Source organism: Dermacentor silvarum, chromosome 1 (assembly GCF_013339745.2).
Source record: "Dermacentor silvarum isolate Dsil-2018 chromosome 1, BIME_Dsil_1.4, whole genome shotgun sequence".
Taxonomy (NCBI): Eukaryota; Metazoa; Arthropoda; class Arachnida; order Ixodida; family Ixodidae; genus Dermacentor; species Dermacentor silvarum.
Genome location: NC_051154.1, coordinates 269,013,370 through 269,037,164, shown reverse-complemented (window position 1 = coordinate 269,037,164; position 23,795 = coordinate 269,013,370). Strand labels below are relative to the sequence as shown.

The following is a 23,795-nucleotide window of genomic DNA, read 5'->3' as shown; positions in this document are numbered from 1 at the left end:
TTGGACTGGTGGGGCTGGACGTGGGGGGGGGGGGGGAGGGGGTTTACAACACCCGAACACCCCCTTCCGTCGGTGCGCCACTGAAAGGGGGCACCGTGCAAGCTTCTAGAATCTCACTATATCCACACTGACTCGAGGAACCTCCTTGCCTACAGGTAAAACTTACATTCACTCTTGGCAATACGGCATTAGCCTCTGAAATTCGTGATTTCTTGCCTAACTTCCAGGCCCCGCCCCGAGCTGAAACTCGAGAATTTTGTATTTCGCGCTGCAGGTCCATGTGCGGTTGAATAGAAACTGATACAAATGTAGTTCTGCGCTCTGCGGCTTTGAGGCTATCGAAACCGACATAACAGCGCACAACGAAACGACACTTGGGCAATCAATCACTCCGACGGTTGCCACACTTTGTTACGTTTACCTATGTCCACTATAACCGTGCTGATTGCCGACTCCTTTTAGAAACTACTTGCAACTGCGCATGGCTGCGGACCACGGAGCGGAAGCAGCAGGTCAGCGCGACGGGCGTAAGCAATATAGCCACCGCAATGCAGCGACGATAGCGTGGCTTCGATGCACGGAAATCATTCAATGCGGGCCCCTTATCGCGGCGGCAGCGAAGCGGCGTTCTTTATTCTACGGAAGCGGTGTGTCCGCCTCTCGTGCTCGGTTGCGACGCGCACGCGATGGCTCTCGGCGGGCTGGTGTTCCCCGCGTGCGGCCGTACGTAAAGCATGCGGAGGGCTGCGGCAATCAGTGGCAACTAACTGATTAGACCGCGGCAGTCGGATCGCAACGCTGCAGCACGTGAACGAACCATCGGGCTGGACACAAGCGGCTGAAAGACGGACGTCGCCGACCACAGTCGTCATGGGCAGGCCGCCGGGTATGTCTGACCACTAATTTTATTGAGGGCTGTTTGACGTCTGTCAGGAGATTCAGGACACGCGTTTGTACTTTTTCGATGTCATATACGGATAGTCACACGGCGCATTTTTGATCGCGATCGTGCCCGATCCGGATCGAATTTCGCGGTCGCGATTGGCTTCATTGCTCAATCTGCGGAAGAGAGCCAATCGCGGTCCAAAATTTCGATCCAGATCGGGCTCGATCGCGATCAAAAGTGGCCGTGTGATGTTCCTGCGAATAGCTTTTAAGGGGGGTGGCATGCTTGCCTGGCCATTCTTCGACAGCTCAGTGCATCGCGATGTGTGCTGACGACGTAAGATTATGATCATTTTTTTTGTAAGTGCAGCTAAAACTGTCTATTAGGTTGGCTGCTCACTTCATGGCCACGCTGTGCCAAGCTTCTGGGATCGATGATCGAGTCGGATCACCGCACGCCACCCAACAGGACAGGTTTTCGGAGGAAAGGACACAACCCAGGCTAGGCAGATGCCCGCGCCTGACGGGCGCGCAGTGTCTTGTAGTTAATGTCACTAATTTTAATCGCACACCTGAATTCCCGATCTAAATAGAAATCAGACAGAAGGACAATTGGCATTTGTTCCTGTATATACATTTTGTTTAGAGTGTACAGGTAAAAAAAATTTTACTCATTCATTTGTTAAAATATATAGTCGTGTTAAACGAAAACGCCTAAAATAAAGCCGTCGGCTGAAAAATGAGCTAGGTGACTACTTCTTTTCGGTGTAATCGCTGACTGAGGATTCCTTTCCAGCATTTTCTCAAAATTTTCAGATTTTGTGTCCGTATCCCTTTAAAACAGCTATCGAGGCATGACCCTGCAGGCGTCCTGGAACTACGATAAGCGTTGGCGTTCCGTGCAGTTTTGTCCCACACGAAATTAATTTTATTCTGTGGCGCGCATTTTGGTGATATCTCGAAACCGGTGCTTCACTATTGTATGTCAAAATAACATACCGTGTGTTAATTTTTAAGCTTACGGAATTTTTTTAAATCGCCTGTGGCAGGTAGCATAATTATTACGGTTCAGCTGGGTTATTCGAAGAGGCGCACATAAGTAGCGCGAGAAATCAAGACACATATTCAACTAATTAACAAAAATTGACTAAATAATTCTTAGGTAATTACTTCACGACACATATTGCAATTTAAGGATTGTAGCCGGTGAGTTTGCAAGACGTATCCACTTGAAATGAATTTATAGGGAGACACCTGTTTGGAGTTATTTCCGAAAGTGTGGGACGAAATACATCGGCGTTCCAGTTACTTTTGTTCTTCAATCTATAAAACAGCATTTTCGTAAAAAGTAAGTGGAACAACAGTGCATTTTTGGGGCGAATTTGATGCATATCTCCAAAATGGTGTCATTCTGGAAATTCATTCCAAGTGAACACGCCTGACAAGCTCACCGGCTACAATTCGTAAATTGCGATACATGTCGGAAAGTAATTAACTAAGAAGTTAATTAGTGAATTTTTGTTAGTTAGTTGAATGTGTGTTTCCATTTCTCGTGCTACTAATGTCCGCCCCATCGAATAACCCAGCTCAATGATAAGAATCATGCTACCTGCCACAGGCGATTTCTAAAAATTCCGTAAAACTTAAAAATGAACACCCTGATATGCAGGGTGTCCCAACTATCATGCAACAAGATTTAAAAATACGCAAATGCCACGTAGCTGGACAGAATCAAGGTAGTGTTGTTTGCCGTCGCTTGGAGATACTCTGATTATTTTTTGCATTCCGCCTAATTACACAATTAATTTTAATTATTTGATCAAATTCTCAAATATTAAAATTAGATTAAAAGTGCCAATGATAAAATTGTAGAGCAACAAGGGAAAAAATCAGTAGCACCTCTTCTGCCGCGGAAACTTATCTGAGGCGGGGGAAGCCCGGCGGAGCGCGCGCGAACCCCCTTTCCCTCCCCGCGTCACACCAAACGAACCTGATTGGTGGCGCGCGTCACGTGATCCGGTGCCGGCGCAGCTTTCCCCGCTAAAGTCCCTACATAAGAAAAGTACCGTCATCTACTCTTTCCTCCGCCGCCCCCTCTCCTAAAGCGCTTGCTTTTTTCTTTACTTTTTGCTTGCGAAAGCCAAGTCGACGGTGGCGCACCTAGAAAGTCCACGTTGAAGCTTTCAGGCCGGGCGCGCGCCGCCGCCGACGACGACTGCGGCTGCGCAGAGGACTTTCAACATGGCTCTGAGGCGGAAAAAAAAATATAAAGAAGTGAAAAGAGCGCGCTATCATCGTCCAATCGGAGATACAGGAGAGAGAGAAGCGGCGTTTATCAAAGGATGGCGGTACTTTTCTTATATAGTGATTTTATTCCCCGCTGCTGCTCTTTCTTCCGTTCCTTCCTTTCTTCTTTCTTTCTTGTTCCTGGCTCATACCCGCATATCCCGGGCTCAGCGGTGCTGTCGAGACGCTGCAACATCTGATGTGCGAGCGCAGTGCTCTGTCGACGGCGCGCGCCACTCTTGCCCGCGTTTACCGCGCGCAGAACCTCCCCTGCTTGACGGTGGAGGACGTCTTGCACCCCTCGGGCTGCACATCGAGCCACGGCAAACTCTTCCGCGCACTGCTGAACTTTGCCGACGACGTGGGTTTGGTCGACCGCCTGTAGGCCTCCCCTGTGGGCTCCCGGCGGCTCTTTCGGGGCCGTCCGGGATGCTGCGTTGGCGTTGGGGTCCGGCGGGTGTCTCTCGGCGGCTACGCCCTTCCTCTGTTTGTTTGTTGTTGTTGTTGGTTTTTTTTTTCTTTCTTTTTTTTCATGCGGCGTGTTCTCTCTCCGACAGTGTGCCACGTAGACCCCACGCGCCTGTGGCGCCTTAGATGATGCTGCTGCTGCTTCCGCTCCTGCGCCTGCGACCTCTTTCCCTTCTCTTATCTTTCAGTCCCCATCCCCCTGTGCAGCGCGGTTGAAGTGTCCTCTATTGAGAGACAGTTATCGCGCTGCACTTTAACCCAATTTTTCACCATTTCCAACTATAATCTCTCTCTCTCTCTCCCAGGCTCATACCCGCATATGCAATGCGGGTATGCGCCATGCGTGAGTTTTTGCGTGACTACAACGCCACCGAAACTTGTGAGCGAATACAAGCTTCGCTTGAAAACTCCTCATACAACTTTCTGTTGCTCAATACCTGCTATAGAAAAGTGTGATTCCGAGCGTGAAAGATGCGCGCGAATACACGCAGAGTGCCTCGAGCGGCCAGTCACGCGGCAATTCTGCGTGTATTCGCGGGCTTCATTCATGCTCGGAAAGACACTTTTATGCAGCACGTACTGGCCGCTCGAGGCACTTTGCGTGTATTCGCGGACTTATTTCACGCTCGGAAAAACACTTTTATGTAGCACGTATTGAGCAACAGAAACGGAGTTTCTCGTGTTGCTCTACAATTTTCTCATTGACACTTTTCCAAATGTCGTTTGCCCTTCTCCTTGTGGGCGCCGCGCTCCTGCAGCTGTGGCATATATAGGCTCCACTCAGTGAAGTTTGCTGCGATTGCTGTGCCATCTGTCGCGCGGGGTCGATTCGTAGGCGCGGCGTCGATGGTGCTGTTCGGTATTTTCTGGCGTTGAGACAATGTCATCCTTCAGTTCGACTAATTCTAATCCATCGACTGAAAGCGTACGGAAAAGGAACAAGTGCCGGTACTGCTGTGTAAAAGACTGCCACAACCAGGAAGGCCAGCCTGGCGTGAAATTGTACCGAATAGGCCGCCCGTGGGAGCAAGAACGACGGAAAAGAGATTGTTGCTGTTCGAAGAGTGAAGTTATTGTGAAAACAGCGTTTTCCTAGTGTCATTGTAACTATATGCTTTAAGCTCTAGCCAGGTCTAGCTGCTTGAGGTTCTGCAACTGTATTTGTGTGCTTAGCCCGGTTGGAAGTGTATGGAGTAGAGATGGGTCACTCAGGAGCGAGCCGGATCTTGTGAGCGGCTCTTTTTAAAGAGCGAGTGAGCGGTTGTTCAGTAAAAATGAGCGGCGGTTCTTTTGGAGAAAGGGAGCCGGTTCTCTCGCGTTCAGAGAGCCGTGCCGATGCGTTCCGTCAGAGCCGGGTCTTCTGCTGGGTGCGACTTCCACGCCATCTATTAGCGGTACGAGAAAGCAACTGCCCTCCCGCCCTTCCTCCAAAGAGTCGACATCTCTTAGCGGTACGAGAAAGCAACTGCCCTCCCGCCCTTCCTCGCAAGAGTCGCCTTCACCCCCTCGCCTTAGGGCCCATTCACACTTGCGACTAGGCGAGGTCGCGCGACCAAGTTGGTCGCAAAACGACCAGTCGCAAGTAGTCGCAAATGGTCGCTTTTCTCGAAATGCGACCGTTTCGGGCCAGTCGCTCACTGCTCGATTTTTCAGTCGCGCGACCGCAGTCGCAGAACAGCTGAACCAATCAGATGCGAAGGAACAGTACGTTCGTATACGCTGACGCTTATTTTACGCGGCGATTACATTTCAAGCAGACGTGAACGGCATATCGTGATACATTTCGGTTTAGCGACTCGTCGGTCGCATTTGTAAGTGTGAACATCGTTCGTCTTGAGTAGTTTTCTGGTCGCCAGTCGCAATTGGTCGCGCGACCTCGCCTAGTCGCAAGTGTGAATGGGCCCTTAAGCTGAAGAACGAAAGAACCGCCGCTCACTCACTGAACCACCGCTCCCTCGCTCTTCAAAAGAGCGGCTCAAAAGATCCGGCTCGCTCCTGAGCGCTCAGCAGCCAGCCGCTCTTTTCGCCACGGCTCCCTCGCTCTTCAAAAGATCCGGCTCGCTCCTGAGCGCTCAGGAGCCAGCCGCTCTTTTCGCCACGGCTCCCTCGCTCTTCAAAAGATCCGGCTCGCTCCTGAGCGCTCAGGAACGAGCCGCTCTTTTCGCCACGGCTCCCTCGCTCTTCAAAAGATCCGGCTCGCTCCTGAGCGCTCAGGAGCGAGCCGCGCTTTTCGCCTCGGCTCCCTCACTCTTCAATAGACCCGGCTCAGGAGCGGGCCGCTCTTTTGAAGACCGAGGGAGCTGTGGTTCAGTAAGTGAGTGGCGGTTCTTTCGGAGTGAGGAAGCCGGTTCTCTCTCCTTGAATGAGCCGTGCCGAACCGTTCCGTCAGATCTGGGTCTTCTGCTGGGTTTCGATGTTTTTCGATTTCTGACCGACGAATGGTGGCCGGTGTGGGCCGACTCGCGCTACTGGTACTCGCTCGCAGTATGTGGTGTGCGCAGCAGTCCCCGTTTTTTGTGCGTCTTATGGTTGTGGCACCCGATGCCACCGAGGGGAGAAGTAAAGAAGTCTTAATTGGCAAAGGATGGTACCGTTCGTTGCCTGCTGCTGTGCGAACGATGTCGCACGACTCTCACCGATCGCACATCGTGCGATGGTCCAATAACACTTCGAAGATGGTCTTCCGTGTCTTTAAAGGGCCCCTAAACCATCTCAGATATTTTTTGAACATTTCAAGTAAACGCTCATCGAGTTCAGAATGCCGTCACGATCAATGATGACAAACGCTGCAGCGCTACGCGCTGCGGGAGTGCCACAAGAAAAAAAAAAAAAAAAACAATGTTGTTCTCCTCCCCTCGCCTTTCCGGTATCCCCAGCGGTCGTCACGATGTCAGCAGGGGGAATCGGGTGATTTCAACTGCGGAAACGATGTCCGTTGATTGAACAAGAACCTACGACTTCCGGTTAGTCTGCTAGCAGGTACGCGCGCTTTCTGCTCTTCCTCGTCGTGTTGCTCGTTTGTGCGCCCTTGCGAATCGGTAATTAGAGCCCGCAACGCAAGTGTCAAATCGCTAGCGTTCCAACACAGTCGTGCTTAGCGGTCTGATTAGCTGCACAAACAGAGTGCGACAGTGTTGGCCTTTCCAGACGTGCGCGCAACACAGGGTCTATAGCGGTACGCTTCGCATAACACGGGCCGGCACCGCAGCAACAGCGGGTAGCCGAGAAGCGCTGAGTTCACGTTACCGGCACGGTAACTCATCGCACGCCGTTTGCCATTCGCGGGCCGCCACTTCGACAGCGGTTCTTGCTCGCAAACGGTGAGATTTCCTTGCCGTACGTAGAGAGGATGAGACCGGGACTCATTTGTGCGGCAGATTCACCGCCGCTGATCGCTCGACGGCACCGATATCGTCGCTAGGCCTTTTCTGGTTCCCTTCAAAGCTAAAACGGACGGCGCTTTGAAATGAAATACCGACGCTCACAAGCCGCAATATTTTCTTAACGTTGTTATCGCTCTTCGCAATAATTGTACACAAAGAAGAAAAATACGCTGATATTAGCGGCGCCGCCGGCTGCGATGCGAGCACAGCCGAGCCCGTCGTCTCTCGGCTGCAGCTGATGTTTTCGTTGCCGGTGGCGGAGGCGCGCAGGTTCGCGGTCGTCGATTGGGCCATTGATGGTGCAGCGGGTGGGGCGCCGGCCGAACTGCCGTCTACTTTGGACACCTCTCGCGCGGCAGACGTTCTACGGCACTGGCGGTCGGCTCCCCGTCGGTATATGTGCCGCTAGCGTGGACGTGACCGGAAGTATGCAGTGTTTTGAGAAGCGCGTTGGCGATGACGTATGTCACGTGACCTTTCGACAAGCACTCGGCGAGGAGGGGAGACCAGCCGATGAGGAGAGTAGCGAAGGAAAGAGCGAAACGAGCGAGGGCTGTTTTTCGGTCATCAAACGCGGGTACCTCCGCTATTACGGCACCATTTCGAAAAATTCCCGTGGCTACGTGTTCGTTGTACACTCGTGCACAACTGCAACACCAGAACTAAATTTCGACCTCTGGGTGGTTTAGGGGCCCTTTAACGACAAGAGGTGAACGTACAGTTTACGTCCTGGTCTTCATTTGTGCTAAATAGTGGTCATGAAAATGTCGCCCATGACATCCACTTCAGTGCATTTTCTGAGCGTGTATCATTAGCACGTCAATAAAACGAGGCCAATGATATGTTGTGTTGTAACAGAACTTCATTTATTTTTTTATTTTTTTTTGTCCTGGTGTATGGTGGCATGATCGCCAGTATCGCGCGCGCACTCAAGAGAGAGAGAGAGAGAGAAAAAACGAAATGTACGTGCGGCAGTTTTGTGGATCTTTCGTATGATTTTTGTATTGTACTTCAAGAAATGATTTCTACATTCATTTTGCATGGCGTCACAGCTTACTCATATTATAGTGAACGTACGTATGTGAATAAACGAATAAAGTTGAAACATAATGTACAATCATTTTGTGTTCTTAGTTTGACAAAAGTTGATTTTAAAGTACCCTCAAAAACGGACAAGCTTATATAATGACGATGAAGTTACATATTTTTTTTTCTGAAAAAGGTACGTCGCATTCTGCCTGTCACAGTATCATAAGCATTTTATCCCCAATACCAGAAAAGAAAGCTTCATTACAACAAAAAATTCATGCTTTTAATATATGTAAAAGTATTCTCTCAACATAGCTAAAATACCAATAACACGGTTATTAAATTATGCATATATCGTTTTTTTTTCAAAGCCACATAACTATATAATATGCATAACACAGGTTACAAGTTTAAGTGAACCGGTGAGCCGTTCAAATGAACCGGTTCATTTCAGTGAGCTGAGCCGTTCCGAGCCGCTCACTGAAGTGAGCCGTTTTGCCCATCTCTAGTATGGAGCACGTTTTGCACAGCAAGCTTGCGTAGCGCGAAATTTTACGCGTGAATTTGTGCCTCAAATGCTCTTGTAGGCTGCATGCGAATCTTTGTTGATTTGCTTGCATGCGTGTAGTCCGGTAATTAATGGTTAAATTTCGTTTTTCTGTGATACTTTCAGCGAAGTAAGTAAAGTCGGTTTGCGTTGATTTTGGGGGTAGTGGTGGTGCGTGTAACATCTAAACTTCAAATGCGTTCACCAAGTGGCGCCTGCCGTGAGACTGTTCCTCTCGTCAGCGCTTTGTGGCGTGTTTGCCTCGTTTACCGTCTCGTGAAGAAGTCATTCGGTTACTGCATGGGCGCTCTTGCTTGCGGCCGCATACATAAGGCACTGTGTCGTCAGTATATGAACTGCGTAGTATTCGCAACCATGCTCCTCTTGTTTTCTTCAGCGAGAACGACGGCTCGCCGTGGATGCCGAAGCAGACGAGCAGGATCTGCTCCAAACACTTCATGAACGGCGCAAAAAGCACGATAGCAAGGAAACGTCGAACACTTGTTTCCCTTGCTGCGAGTGACACTTCGCCCTAAAGTCGGTGCCGTCGGTCTCCTTCACGTCGTAAACGTGGCCCGCCACATACAGATTCTCTCCTTTGTCGAGTGTAAGCGCATGAAAGTAATTTTCAATACAGCTTATCGGCCTACAGCCGCAAAACAGCACACGCGATATTTTGAACGTCACGCGCGCGTTGGAACACGTTCAGTAGCTGCCGCGGGGGTCGGAGCGGCCGCCTCAGTGTTTCACATTCCTACCACCATTGGCGCTGCAAAGCGTTTTGCCGTATTTGGTTGTAGCGCCCTCTGTACACTGAACGGAGCCTATAGTCAACGTCAATCGCACAAGTGCGCCTACGTACAGGGCAGTGTCGTGATGTCACTCAGGGACGTGACTTAGGGAGTAATTCAGGGCAACATCAATTATTTGTTTAATCTCTTGCTTCAGTAGACGAATTAATGTTTAGAGAAATAACAAGACATACAAACAGAATGGCTGAGTGTTTTTGTTTTACTTCGTACCGTAGTGAGAGAGATGTACTTCCGTTTCGTCTGCTTGTCCACACGTCGTGCAGTCTCGCTCGAAGAGAACGAAACTTAGTTGTTTTCCGGCGTGTTCCAGCGCCGCGATCATGCTCTTTTATCCTCTCGTGTCTGCCTCAGTGCTCGTGATTGTGGGACTGATTTATACCGCTAATCAGGTTTTCGCGAGCACAGCGCGCCAAAATCGTCTGCTGCGCGAAACGACACAAACGCAAAAGTTCGCCACTCAGCAAAAGCGCGCGCGCGCGTGCTCTCGCGCGCGCGTTAAACGCGCGCTCGCGCGAGAGAGAAAATGCGGGGCCCGTGACGTATTCATCACGCTATCCTCCGGCTCCGTATGGGAAAACGCAAGAAAGGAATTTCACTTGTGGATGTTAAACGGGGCAAGTGGAGAGAGTGAGCGCGTGTTGGCGGTGACGCTCGCCTCCTGAAATCATGGGTTCGCTGCCCTTCAATTATTTCCATCTCTGCTATTAGTGAACTAATTTGAAATATTATTGCGGTAGAACACTCTTTAGCGGGCATGTGACTTCCAACGTATAATGAAAATTTTCTAAAGAGAAAAATGATTTCTTCTGCATCAGTAAATTACCCTTCTACAATATCAAAAACACCACTCTTAGCACGATAATACGCTTGGCAAGCCATAAAAAAGCCCAACAAAACACGGGTGGCATTGCCTCCTTTAAGTTTCCGCACCACTCGCTGCAACGTCTGATTTTGACAGCGTTTTCTAGGACCTGTTTAATTATTTAGTGGTAAAGATAGACTACATTGTGTTCTAAAGGAGCCGCCATAGATTGAACATGGCAAGCTTCTGGAACTTTTGCTGGGCCAACGCGGCCTAAATAAGAAAATATACTTTGAAATCTGTGACGTCAGTGACATACCGGCGTTTGGTATTCGGCGCGAAATTAAAAGCAACTGAAACTTTGACCTTCATTTTCTCTTTGAATAATCGACCCATTATTTCGACATTAACGATAACAGATTTTTCAAAGAATGCTTTATCTGTCAAAACTAATTTAGTGTTTTGCTTTAGTGTCCCTCTAACAAAGGAAGTGTTTTTATTTGAAGCAGTATGGTTGCCTTTAAGTCTTCGGCACTGACTTTTGTTACTTTTGTGGTGCAGGGCAGCCGCGACAAATTGAGACCCTGGCATTTTTCGACTTTAATACAACCGGCCTGCCAGGTTATATGCCACGGCGCAAGGTGAACGTGATTGAGTTGCCGCTGATTGCTGTGCCACGGAAGCTTCTGAAGATTCCACTGCGCTACCAGCACAAACTCACCTTTTACGTGCAGCCACAGAATGCCATTACGGTGGATGTTGCCCGAATCAGCGGTGAGGTCCTTTAACCTCTTCAGGATTCTATTTTTGCTTGGGGACACACTCGTGCCACTTCCTTTTTTTTTGCCAAGTCAGTTCACTCCAGCCAAGGCGTTGGAGTGAACTGACTCACCAATCAGAACAGTGAAGCACCGTTCTGATGGTTTCAAAGATGTCTCGCGAAGTGCACGATGCCTCTGTCACAAATTACTTGAACGTGTGCCAGATTATTGTGCACAGTCAGGCTATGGGAAGAAGTGCTGGCACATGGATAAAGAAGCTTGTCAGGAAAGGACTGCAAGTGGATTACATCAGGCGCAAGATGCTTAGGGAGGCTATAAACACAAGCCTCATATTCCATGGGACTATAATCGTGGATAATGGACCAAAAAATTGTTGTATATACATTGGCGAAGTACTTGCATCACAAAGGGCTGCATGTGTTGATTCAACGCTACTTTAATTTTTTTTTACTACAGATCAAATGCCTCGTGACAAACCCCCCAAATATTGATCAAAGAGAGAAAGAGAGAGAGAGAGAGGACTGACTCGAAATACAGCCAATTTGTGCTGTGCTCTACAGAAAAAGTTGAGGAGAATGGCATCTGTGCTAAGCATGCACTAGTTCCACTGACATAGTGCAAAGCATAGTTGGCTGAACTAGGACCACGAAAGACCGGTGTCACCTTTATTGCACTGTAATTTAAGCATACTGGAGAAATATCTTAGCTTGGATGTTCACTGAGTTGCAATTTTTTTATCACATAGCAACACGATTTTGAAAATCTCCACCCTTCTACCGTTTAAATGCAACACCTCCAGCATGTGACCAGGCATGCATTATAGGTTCTTTGCTACTTCTTTTAACGCAAATGAGCTTTTTTGCAGTGGAGCTGAATTATTGTTTATTTTTATCAATCAGCAGGCATCAGCACCAGCACACAAAGTAACACTGAAGCAGTTTCTGAAAGTCGCATTTCACCTGGAAAGGCACATTTAAGTGATGGCAATGTGTTTTACAACTACATAAAGTAAGGTTTGTAGTTTTATCGGTCCAATAACTTGCAGTAAGCAATCCCTTACTAATTTGTATATTAAAAAGCATGGTGTCATGTGCGCACAGACAAACATAAACAGATGTCACTCAATGACCGCAAACCATGAAGAGCGCTGGCAGCGGGGAGTGAATGCATCATGCTGCCTCTTGTGTCAAAGTGTCTCGGAAACTTGAGATTACGCGGGAAGACAGCGCACATGAAGCAACGAGCCATCTTGGCTCACCCAGCATTTGCACATGTCGCAGATTACCTCGAAGATGATAGGGCGGCGGGCCCCATATGTGCTCAGTCTTGCCATGTGCAGCCACAGCCACCGACAAAGAACTGACTGCATACGTAGGACACTTTCATGGCAGGATGGGAATCAAGTGGCATGTTTCTAGAAGTAGCTTTATTTGGTGAATCAAACTCGCAATTATTTAGCATGTACTATCGACCAAAAAATTTACGGATCAAGGGATCTGACAAAAAGCTGAATATCTCCGCAGCCTCAGAACGCAGCCTGGTATTCCCATTTCGAGCCTCTACTGGTATATGCGGACAACATTTTGATGTACGGTTTTACTGGCTACTTTTAAAGGCTGCTCGGATATTTCCGAGATTCCGTGGTCCATTAACTTTTTTTGGTTTATAGTAAATAGTATATACTCGGTGACAAACTTCAACAAAACCATACCGCACTTGCTCTGCACTCCAAGGATATTTAGTTTCTGAGAGTTTGCCTCCTCTGTTACATCATGAAAACAAATATGCCAACACCTATGAACCGGAAATTCGTAAAAAATTCCGTGGACAAAACTGCAAAGCAAGAGGGGGGGAGGGGACAGTGCACCTTAAAAAAGATAATTTGCCCTGAGTACACACCTTTTGTGACACATAGTATACGCACTTTATAAAGGATGATTTACCTTTAGACACAGCACACCAGCAGCAGCAAGCTTTGAACAGCACAAACTGACAACCAACAAACTGTTTTTAGGTCACCGCAATGTTTTGAGTAACTTTGCTGTCGACAATTTGGCCTGCTTCAGGTACTTGTCTGAATAAACTTGCTCGAAACAGGTACCCCTCTTATATCCTTTCACAATAGGAAGACGAACAAAATGTTTTCGCAAACACAATTAACTTGATGACACAGTCGTAAAATCTTAGAATAATCCTAAATTTGTAAACTTCATGGAAAACTTGGGAGAGTTGGCAGATAAGTGGCAACTGGCGAACATAATTGGCTCGTGCATCTGTACAAGTTATCTTCTAGTTGGGTAGCAGTGCATTTGCCATTACACTCTTACGTTGTCACTGACATACAGTGTACTTGTATGGAAAGGCATGGCTACAATTCCTTCATTGTTAGAAGTTCACAGAGTTCTTGGATGGGGCTGTGCAGAGTGCCTGAGTGCCGCTGCGCACTTTTCACATTGAAACTGTGGCTTGTGTTAACGTACTAATCTGCTTGTGCACTTTTAGTTTGTATAATTTGGGTCTATATATTTGTACTTATGTATTTAGCACTTATCTCATACTTATTTTGGCTTTGTTTCTTTTGTTGTTGTGTGCTCAGTGTAGTGATGTATTTCCCGCCCCATGGGTCTTTAGGGTATTGAAGTGAAGTGAATGAATTAAAATCTGGGGTTTTAGTGTGCCAAAACCACAATCTAATTATGAGGCATGCCGTAGTTGATTAATTTTGACCACTTGGGGTTCTTCAACGTGCACCTAAATTGAAACACATGAGCGTTTTTGCACTTCGATCGGCCCCATTTAAATGCAGCCGCCGCGGCCTGGATCGAACCCGCAACCTCGAACTGAACAGTTCAATGCCATGGCCACTGGGCTACCACGGCTGGTTACTCTGCATATAAAATGCTGCCGAATGAGCATGTCTTCTGCTACAGAGTCCTAAATAAGAAAAAAAATACGGTGCAGGATTTCTGAAACCTAAAGACACAGTGAGGAACATGAATGAATTTCATAGAATTAACAAAAGCGTAGCAAGCAATTGTAACAAAGCTAAATAAAAGGCATAAATTAATTATAGTACATATCTAAGCACCAACATGCAAATGTAACTGAAGAAGAAATGCAACATGAGATTAGTAGTGAAAAATGAAAACCTCGGTATACTTTAGTCAGAGGCAACTTATATGCAAAAAGGTAAGCAGGCAATACGGAACTATGACTTTCACTTTTGAAATAGTAGAGAAGTCCCATATTGCAAGTGTGTATCACCTCACCCTGCACATTCCATCTTAGTCCATGTCTGTGGTGAACCGGATGAATTCTACTTCTGTGTTATTGTGATGACATTATTCTCCCAGTCATCGTTCTTCTGCCTGCATACCATTTTTAAGTTCTGCATATGTGCCTCCTTTCCGTTTTCCCAGTGCCAAGCATGTGAAAAATGAGTGCAATACAGTTTGATCTATGCTCGAAGTGCGCTGATGCGCTGTTATGCAATATGAGAACGGTAGAATACAAATTGTGTTGTACTGATATTTTAATACATGAGCACAACAGATCACTCAGTTAAATTCTGCAGATTCATGTTCCTGTTCACTTCTGGTAGCGAATTTGTTTCAGAAAATATCGAGCAGCAATACTTCTCCTGTGATGTTTGGACCCTTCGGCTGAAAAGTCTGCGCTTTTTTGTGTGAGAGGGTAAAGCATCTTTTATTCTTTAATCAAACTTGATTTCTGTCATACTAAAGATGTTTTATCTTCCTCTATGAGCCGATTATTTTGATATACTTCAGTGCTTCAGTTCCCTTAAGAATGTGATAACTGAATGAATCAATGAAAAGCCAAGCAAGCAATTAAAGTTGGTGGAATGATCCTCAGACTAGAAGAGGACTCATCTTGTAAGCAATGCCATTGTAAAGCCTAAAACCCAAATGGAAATGGACAAAGATGAGCTTCTTTTATTGCATGGAAAAATTACAGCATTAACCCTGGTTGATGGGTCTGTACTGTTCTCCCACTGCAAGCATCACGAACTGCTGTGCATTGACCGATCACACCAACAAATTTTGCTAGACATTCACACTGGTAACTTGTAAAACCACAGGTAGTCACACACATATCTGAATCGATTCTGCACAACACACCGCTCGAATTCCTTAGTGGCAGAAGGGAAAGTCTTTGGGCACAGTCGAAGGTGCTGTGAAGTACTTGCAAAGTGCTTGGCATTCCTCTTGCTTTGCACACAATTTTGATCCTTGGCCATCGTGTCTTCACCACTCTGCTGTTTCCATCTTTGGTTGGCCCCACATTGCGCTAGAATGCAAGCTTTCTCTTCCCTCCTTAGATAATTGCTGATGCAGCCTTTCAGCTTAGGCTTGTCACCTCTCCCCCCATGTTGCAACCATATGCTGTCATACTGTACATGTACAGAAGTTACAAAATGCCACACATGGCTTAACAAAACGAATTAATTTTATTACATCATGCTTGTCTGCACACTAGTAGCTGCAGTAAGAGCCTTGCAACTTGTGCATTATGTGGTACCTTGGATAGCCACTCTGCAAATTTTAAACATGGATGTCTGCCAGGGGTGCATCAAGTGAGGGGAGGAGTTAATTGGGCTCATGGCTCCATACCTCTCTTCAAAAGTGCGATGTCACCTGAATCCCATCCACACTCCAGCGAAGGAGATTTCTGCCTATGCCATGATGGTCAGTCTGGCATAGTTATTTAGCTGGAGTTTCATCCATCCCATAGAGGAGAACAAGAATTTCTAGCACAGACAGTCAAAAGTACCAGTCATTCGGATAAAATTTTGTAGAGCAACTACTGAATTATGCTCTGCTATGCTCTGCATCGTGGACACATTATGTGCCTGTTGTTCATTTGAAAGTGGTTTTCACACTGGAAATACCAGTGGTTGACTTGAAATTTTTTGAGAGGACTCTTTTGTATGGGTTTCATATGGCCATGTGCCGCCTTTGTTCACATGCTATCTTTCAGTGTGTGCGTGTATGTGTGTGTAATGTATCACAAAAATTTATTTCAGTGGTTCTGCAGAATGACAGCTGTGAAGGCTCCTTAGTAAGAAGCTTTAAAATAGCAGGGAGAGAAAGACACATACACAGAAAGGCAAAGATGAAACAAAGAAAAGACATGACCCAGACTAGCACAAAGTGCTGTGCGCCTTTCTGCATTGTCTTTGTCTTTTAGTACTTTCCTTCACAGTGTGGTTTCAAAGAATTAGGACAAAAACTGACTGGAGCATATTGTATGGCAACATGCATGCAATTAATGTTTGCTACCAGTTCATATTAAAATTATGAGCATTTTTATAGCTCAGCTTTCATTTTAGAACCTATTAAGTAAAATCCGCCATTGCATGTACCTCTAGAATGGTGAGCTCTGCATGTGTAGGACAGATGCATAAGATTATTCTATTTTTCTAATGTCATAAACATGCTTGCCCCACTGAAGAAATGCCAAGTATAGCTGGATGCATGTCTCGTAAGCGTATACCATATTACTATAACAGTTTATCACGTACGGTACTCGTGTGCATGTGAACCGTCTGCACATAGCGAATGCTGCACAATTAATTCTAGTTGTTCCTCTATGTAGTTTATAATTTCCCAACAGACACCAAAAATAAGGAACTGTAGCATAAGCCGCATATAAATCTTCACTTGGTGGCTTTAATTATGGGGGTGTGGGGGAGATTCACTGGTGTTGCTTATGCTGTAGTGAGCTGACACTAAAGGGCTGAAATGTTTCATGCCGCAATGACACAAGCCGCAAAACCTACTCGAATACAAGTGGGCCTTCGAAAAATAAGGGTGTCTCACAGATTGTGGCTGCCCCCACCCCCGATCTGTGACAAGACACGGAAGTTCTGTTCACATTTGACTGCCTTGCTTGCCCTTTCAGGTTTGAACATCTGGGATCTGCAGAGGTGCCCATCCTTTGGCGAAGTCGCCGACGTTGTGAAGTTCCTGTACACCCTGCAACAGTCCATCTGTCTTGTGGCGCACAATGGCGACAAGTTTGACTTTCCGCTGCTGCGAGCCGAGTTGCACACCTCTCCCGGCATCGACCTGACAGCCTTCTTCTGCTGCGACTCACTACCAGCATTCCGCGATATCTTGGGTGATGCTGCTGACCTTCAGGAGGTGACTGAGGTCACAGCACTGGGTGAGCTTGGTAAAGATTTTTGGGAAGCCTTCGAAAATACAATGTGACGTCGGTGAAGGACAGTAATGACGAGCTACAGTCCCAGCCTTTGGAGAGGCCAACAGAGTCGACACCACAGGATAAACCTTCATACAATGAACAGACTGGGCAGCGCTCCCACCAATCAGTGATGCGGCGACCTTTTCGCGATGATGATCCTGCAAAGGGCAGTAATGCGCCATCAACATCGGCAATAAACAAGGCACTTGTGAATGGAAACAAAGCTGCTTCCTCAAAGCTACACAAAGAAAGCAATGGCCTGGCCTCATATGGCACAGCACTGACACTGCCAAGCACTAATAACAGTTCTCACTCGGCGAAAGGTAACAGAAAAGTGACGTTCAGCCGTGAAAGTGTTTATGAGCGTGTTGTAGGAACGAAGATACCCTCAGCGCACGAAGCGGAGGCTGACAGCCGAGCACTCGCCGAGATTTGTGCTCGATTGGGAAGCCGATTGTTAGAGTATGTGCATGCAAAGCACCACATGCTCCAGAATGTGGCCCCCATGTGGGTGTAGGAAGGTGGTGGGTTCCAGCCTCTTGGCTTTGCTGTTACACGTGTGTGGTGCAGTCAAAAGACCTCTGTTCTAGGGGGTATGTCAGGTTGAAGGCATCAATGTTTGCGCTGCAGGAGCTTGGTGGATCGTAAAGAGTGCCAAGATTTTTTGATAAATCTGATACATTCTGAAAAGGCATTTGCTGTGGGAATTCTACAGGTGTGAAATTATTTCGGGGGGACTAAATTTTAGGGTGCTGATGTTAAGTTGTGAACGGTGGATTACTGGTTTAATATTAACCTGCAACTAAATCAGAAACTTTCGTCACTTAAATGCACCTCGGACAGTATAATAATATTACTACTTATTAAATGAGACCGAACCCAGTGACAGAGTTAAACCCAGTCATTGGATATACAGGCTGCAGAAAAAGACATCACCGTAATATATAGCATTGCTTTATGTATACATTCAAGGAAGATATTTTGCAAAGGGGCTTGCAGCTACATAGAGCATGAAAACTTGTTATGTAACATTTAGCCAGAAGAATTGTGGAATATCTAGAAGGAAGTGTTGAGCTTCAGCAGTTTAAAGCGATTGAGCAAAGCAGTCAGTTCATTGTCGTATTCTTGCCATAATGTGTACATTTACAAGGCGATCTGAAAGGTGTGAGCCCATGTGAGCACTTACAGAAACGAGTGTTATTTCTTCGCTGTATTTTTTCTTCTCTTTCTATCTCTTGCCACATGCCAAAAGCCTCCTTGACTTCTTTTCATGGCATGGCGAGTTACCATAAACAAAGTTACATCTTCTTGTTTACCACAAACAAGTCTCACATGCAAATAATGACTACGGGAGTTTGCTGCTGAGAAAACACGCAAATGCATCAACTCAACATATAGAATCGTCTTTTTCATCGAAGGCAAACGTAGATGCTGTGAGTGGCTGCTGGTTGTATTACTTCCTTCAAGTACAGCAGAGTATGTCATGAGCATCTCTCAGTCGCAGATATTGGAACTTGCATCAGTGCTGGAAAACCCACAACCCCTTCTGCTTGTTGAGATTATTGTTTCTGTAATATTTGTGCCTCTTAATATTAGAAAAAAAAGGTACATGTTACATTGACATTTATTACGTTGCTGTAAATTCAGTGTCCGCATCCAGAGCAGGGACTTGTGGGATACCACAGAAACCTATCTGATACGACTGCAAGCCAGCCTCAAGCTGTTCAAGCAGCGAAGGTAACTGCCGGTATCAAAGAGAGTGTGCACTCGTTTTTTCTTTATAGGCTTCCCTTTATGTACATTGCTGAAATAATTTGCACAAATGATTATGAACATGTTTTACATGCCATGTGCCTGTGCATTGACAATCTTGAAACCTGTTAAGCCTCGTAAATGCAATGATAAGGAGCCAACGCACTCGCAATTTATAGTCGAGTAACAACCACATAAGGCGACAGATAATGAGAGCTTCATGTGGTTGTTACTTGGCTTCAAATGAAAAGGAACCCCTTGGTTGCCCTCATTCTTCTTGCTCATTTCAAATTTAGGGGCACAATGAAACGTCAGGACGAACCCTGAATTTTTTTTGTCAAACGTAAACTTCAGCCAACCCTCCAGTTTTAATACAAAGATCTTCAAAAAACACAGAACCCTAGCTACCACTCGGTCTACACTGCTGACCACTGCTGCACTGCTACGCTGCTGAAATTATTGCCACGAGGCCACAATGCCTCTCGCTGCATTCGAAAGGCCATGCAATGTAATGTTGGATGTCATCCCTTCAATGCATCTTTGCCATTGGTCTCGCTACCAGCTCCCATACACTCGGGCGGCACTACTTGCAATTGTGCATGCCGCAGGCAGTCTCACTGTTCCCAGTGCATATAATCTTGTTGGTACAACGAGCGCACTTATGGGATGGGGGCTTATTTGTGATGCCTCTCCTCCATAGGCTCTTGCTCAGCTTTCAATCGCATCAAATGTACTCCACCACTCTCACAATGGGAAATCTTGTCCTTTTTAGCTCACAGTGTCCGACTGTGCATTCCAGACGATAGCTTAGGTGACAAGCATTTTGCTTTTGCACAATTTTGTTTCCAATTTTATCACATTGACAATTACGTTGCTGTTAAAGGAGTACCGACATAACTTTTTCGGATGCGTTTTTTTTTTCTTTTACTTCTTTTTGCATTAAATGAACCTGCAAATGATTTAAAGCTTAGGCAAAATATTGAAAAGCATGAGAGCACCCTAAGTAATTTACTATAATAAATGTTGCTTATACAAACCATTCTGGTTTTAGTACCCAGGAGGTTGATACATCATGACGTCACAATACAGTAGCAATCTCCATTCCTGTGATTGCTGCACATGTCAGGAACGAGTGAAACCAGAAAAAATCCACAGCACTCTCGGTAATTCTTTTTTTACCTTTTTTTAATGAGCATGAGCATAATTAGCTTTATTGCTACACGAAAAATCTCTTTTGACGTCACGATATCGCCGATGATGCGAGGTCTGGCATTTTGAGACTTTAGTATCAAATTAAAATAGTGTACAGGTGTTTCCCCACCCTTAATATTTGCTAAGTGGGGTACAGTCATGCATGTGAGAAGCATGCATAGTCTGATGTAACATTAAGTCGTGCTGAAGACTGCTTACAATCGCAGGGAACAGCAATTTAGTTTCGGCCACGGTGTAAGATATACAGGGTGTCCCAGCTATCACGCAGCACGATTTAAAAAAAAGAGGAACGGCATTACGCGAAGCAAACCTAGTGCATATCGTTTCCAGTGCAGTGGAGCAGCCGCCAGTAATTTTTTCGTTGCTGAGATTTAATTAGCTAATTGTAATTATCTAACTCAAGAAGTACTGCCCTAATTATCAAAGTGTAAATGAGAAAATTGTAGAGCAACATAAAAAACTACCGATACAGCTTTCTGTTGCTCCGTACGTGCTACATAAAAGTATTTTTCCGAGCGTGAAAGGAGGCCGTGAACACACGCAGAATTGCCGCGCGACTGGTCGCTCGAGGCACTTTCTTATCGAGGCGCACGCTGGCAGCCTCCACTCACAACAAGAAGAGAACACACAACGATACTCGAGCGCGTATATATGCACAGGCTATCTCTCGGCGCATGCGCAGCCAGCAGTAGTTTGCGAACCCGCAATTATGACACGAGAATGGCTTATCGCATGACGTCACAACAGTGATGAAATTAGGAAATTCGCAGGTGCAAGTTGGAATCAGCTAACGCAAGACAAGGGGTAATTGGAGATCGCAGGAAGAGGCCTTCGTCCTGCAGTGGACATAAATATAGGCTGATGATGATGATGATGAAACATAAGTGCAGTGTACGTCCCTGACAACCGTCAAGCTTGTCATTGATGTGTGTGGAGCCCAGTTATATCGTATTTTTTTCTAGTTTGGGCTTTCTCTTGGTCATAGGGCTGCGGATGACTATTTTTCCCAACGCGTTAAGGCTATAATTCTCCATGCGACATGAAAGAATGCAGAAACGCCTAAACGTTTCTAGTTATCAAAACTTGTTGCTGCTGCACAATTTGCTGTCGTCTTCTGTGCTGTTAGCCCCAGCTTTCTATTATACAGCTCATAGTGTTAATTCAGCACAATTTTGAAGCGACGTAGTGTCTGTGCCCCCGGTATCGCTCATTATATGGCCTATGGTGTGAACCAACGTATGCGTACGACGAATGGCAATACTGTCTAAGATATGACGTGGGACGTCAACACGATTACATAAAAAAAGAAATGGCGTATAAAATGACGTACCACCATTGTGATGATGTGAGATAAAACGAATCTCACGAACGAAGCGAATAATTGTCGCATGCGTCTAAACACACACGCACGCACACGCACACACACGCACAAACACCATACACACACACACACACACACACACGCTTATGTTTATAACCACAAAGAGACGTATAACACGAGACACTACGTTTTTGATTTGCATAAACAAAGCCAATAAGGGCAACAGCCAACAGTAAAAGCAGACGGGAAAAAAATATGCGACAGCAAACGACAGCCATCGCCTTCCTATGATAGGCCGGAGATGCTTATTCTAAACCCCAGACTTACATCAGTCCTGGGCGAAATGGCGTCACTCACGTCTTTCAGTCGCTTCGTGCGATGTTCTTTCTATAGTTTCCTTCTCTCACTCACTCTCACCTTAGAAACCCTTCATAGGCGTTTGTCAATCCAGCACAAGAATTTACGTTCAGCCGCAACAGTCTACATAAAGTGTGCTCCGCCCCTGCTGCGCAGTAGCAAGGCCAACGTGACGGCGCGAAAAAGCCGGTCAATATGGCCCGGTCGTATCAGCAAGACCAGCATTGACGTCGCTCGAATTATGCTGCCTTGTCCGCTCTCCCGGCAGCGCACACTTCGATATCACTTAATTTAACGGGTTTGGGCAAAGCTATGACATTTCTTTGTAATTAGCGGCGTGTGCATATCGTAGGGATCGTACTGAAGGACTGAACGAACTTCACATAAAGGCCGGGGTGTTTGCGGCATACGGCTGACCACTCAATAATTATTTCATTAAAGCTATGTCTCCGAGATCTCCTTCCTCCGAACGCAACACGCGTTGCGCCAACGCGGCACCCTCTCTCCAACTCTTGACTCTCTCCCCGTCGGCGGCTCCCGAGAGACGCAAAAGCAGACGCGAGACAGAGCAACCAGAGACGGCTTCGGACCACGCTGCGTGCAAGTCCCTCTGAATAAACTCCGCTCCAAGTTCCGAATGCCTTTTATTACGGCTACCGCGGACATAACAATTTATGTGTAACTTCCATATTTGCCTTCACACAGCACACGTATCCGCAACTTCTCAGGCTTTGACTCTGCCTCAGCGACAGTTGTGGCTTCACATGTTTTAATTAGCCGCATGAAAAGTGGAAAAATACTTATCGAGAACATGGTCAGGCAAGGAGACACAATCTCTCCAGTTATACTAATTGAATGCTTAGAAGTATTCAAGCTATTAGACTGGGGAGGATCGAGGGCGATGATCAACGGCCAATATGTCAACAAGCTTCAGCTTGCCGATGACGTTGTTCAGCAACGCTGGGGACACATTGCAACAATTGATTGAGGACCTTAACCGAGAAAGTGTGAACCCTGATCATGAGACGGAAATGTACATTAGAATGAAAATGGGTCGGAGTGCATACGGCCGGCATTACCAAATCGTGACCGGGAGCTCACCGCTGTCGTTGAAAAGAAAAGTGTACAGTCATTCCATTCTTCCAGTACTATCATATGGGGGAAACTTTGAGGTTAACAATAAAGTGTGAGAATAAGTTAAGGACCACCTAAACAAGCGATGACACGAAAAATGATATGCATATATAACGCTAAGAGAGAGAAAGAGAACGCTGTGTATCAGAGAGCACAAGGGGGTAGTGTTAATTGAAATTAGGAGAAAAAATAGGAGCTGGGCATGCCGCTTGATTTAAATGGCAGATAATTGGTGGTCCAGTAGAAGTACAGAGTGGGTGCTAGGGGAAAGGAAGTGCAGTCGGGGACGGCGGAAAATTAGGTGGGGTAATAAAATCAGGAAATTTGTAGGCATAACTTGAAATAAGCTAGCGAGCTCATGGGTAATTAGAGATCGCTGGGAGAGGCCTTCGCCCTTCAGTGAACATAAAAGTGCGCTGATGACGTTTTAGAACACACAAAATTCGTGCGGAATTTTAAGGGACTGTTGCTCTTGAGCCGCACTTCGCTTCGTACTGCGAGACCCCGCTCGCATGTTTACAGAAGGGCGTCGGGCGCCGTTTGGATACCACCCAAGCGGCACATACCATATCCCCTTGGCATCGTACTATATGTGCAGTGACTGCTCTGAACAAAGTTCGTCTATGTCACAAGATCGACGAGTTGAACCGATTTGATCCGAAGCCAGCTAGAATGTTGAACCGCTGTGTGATTCGAGTACGGTGCTATGCAGTATTCTGACGTACACTTGAAAATTTATGGCAACGTTGGCACTGAGCATCGTGGTGATGTTGACTGATTAGCCTTGACTTCTATGAGGG

General features: G+C 46.3%; 1 protein-coding gene across 1 annotated transcript; it reads left to right on the top strand.

Moving 5' to 3' along the window:
* Nucleotides 1–522: 522 nt before the first annotated feature.
* LOC119437153 (three prime repair exonuclease 2) lies at nt 523–17,337 on the top strand. Its single transcript, XM_037704228.2, has 3 exons — nt 523–886; nt 10,774–10,986; nt 16,917–17,337. The coding sequence occupies exons 1-3, from the start codon at nt 871–873 to the stop codon at nt 17,225–17,227; spliced, it is 540 nt and encodes a 179-aa protein (XP_037560156.1). The 5' UTR covers nt 523–870; the 3' UTR covers nt 17,228–17,337.
* The last annotated feature ends 6,458 nt before the right edge of the window (nt 17,338–23,795 follow it).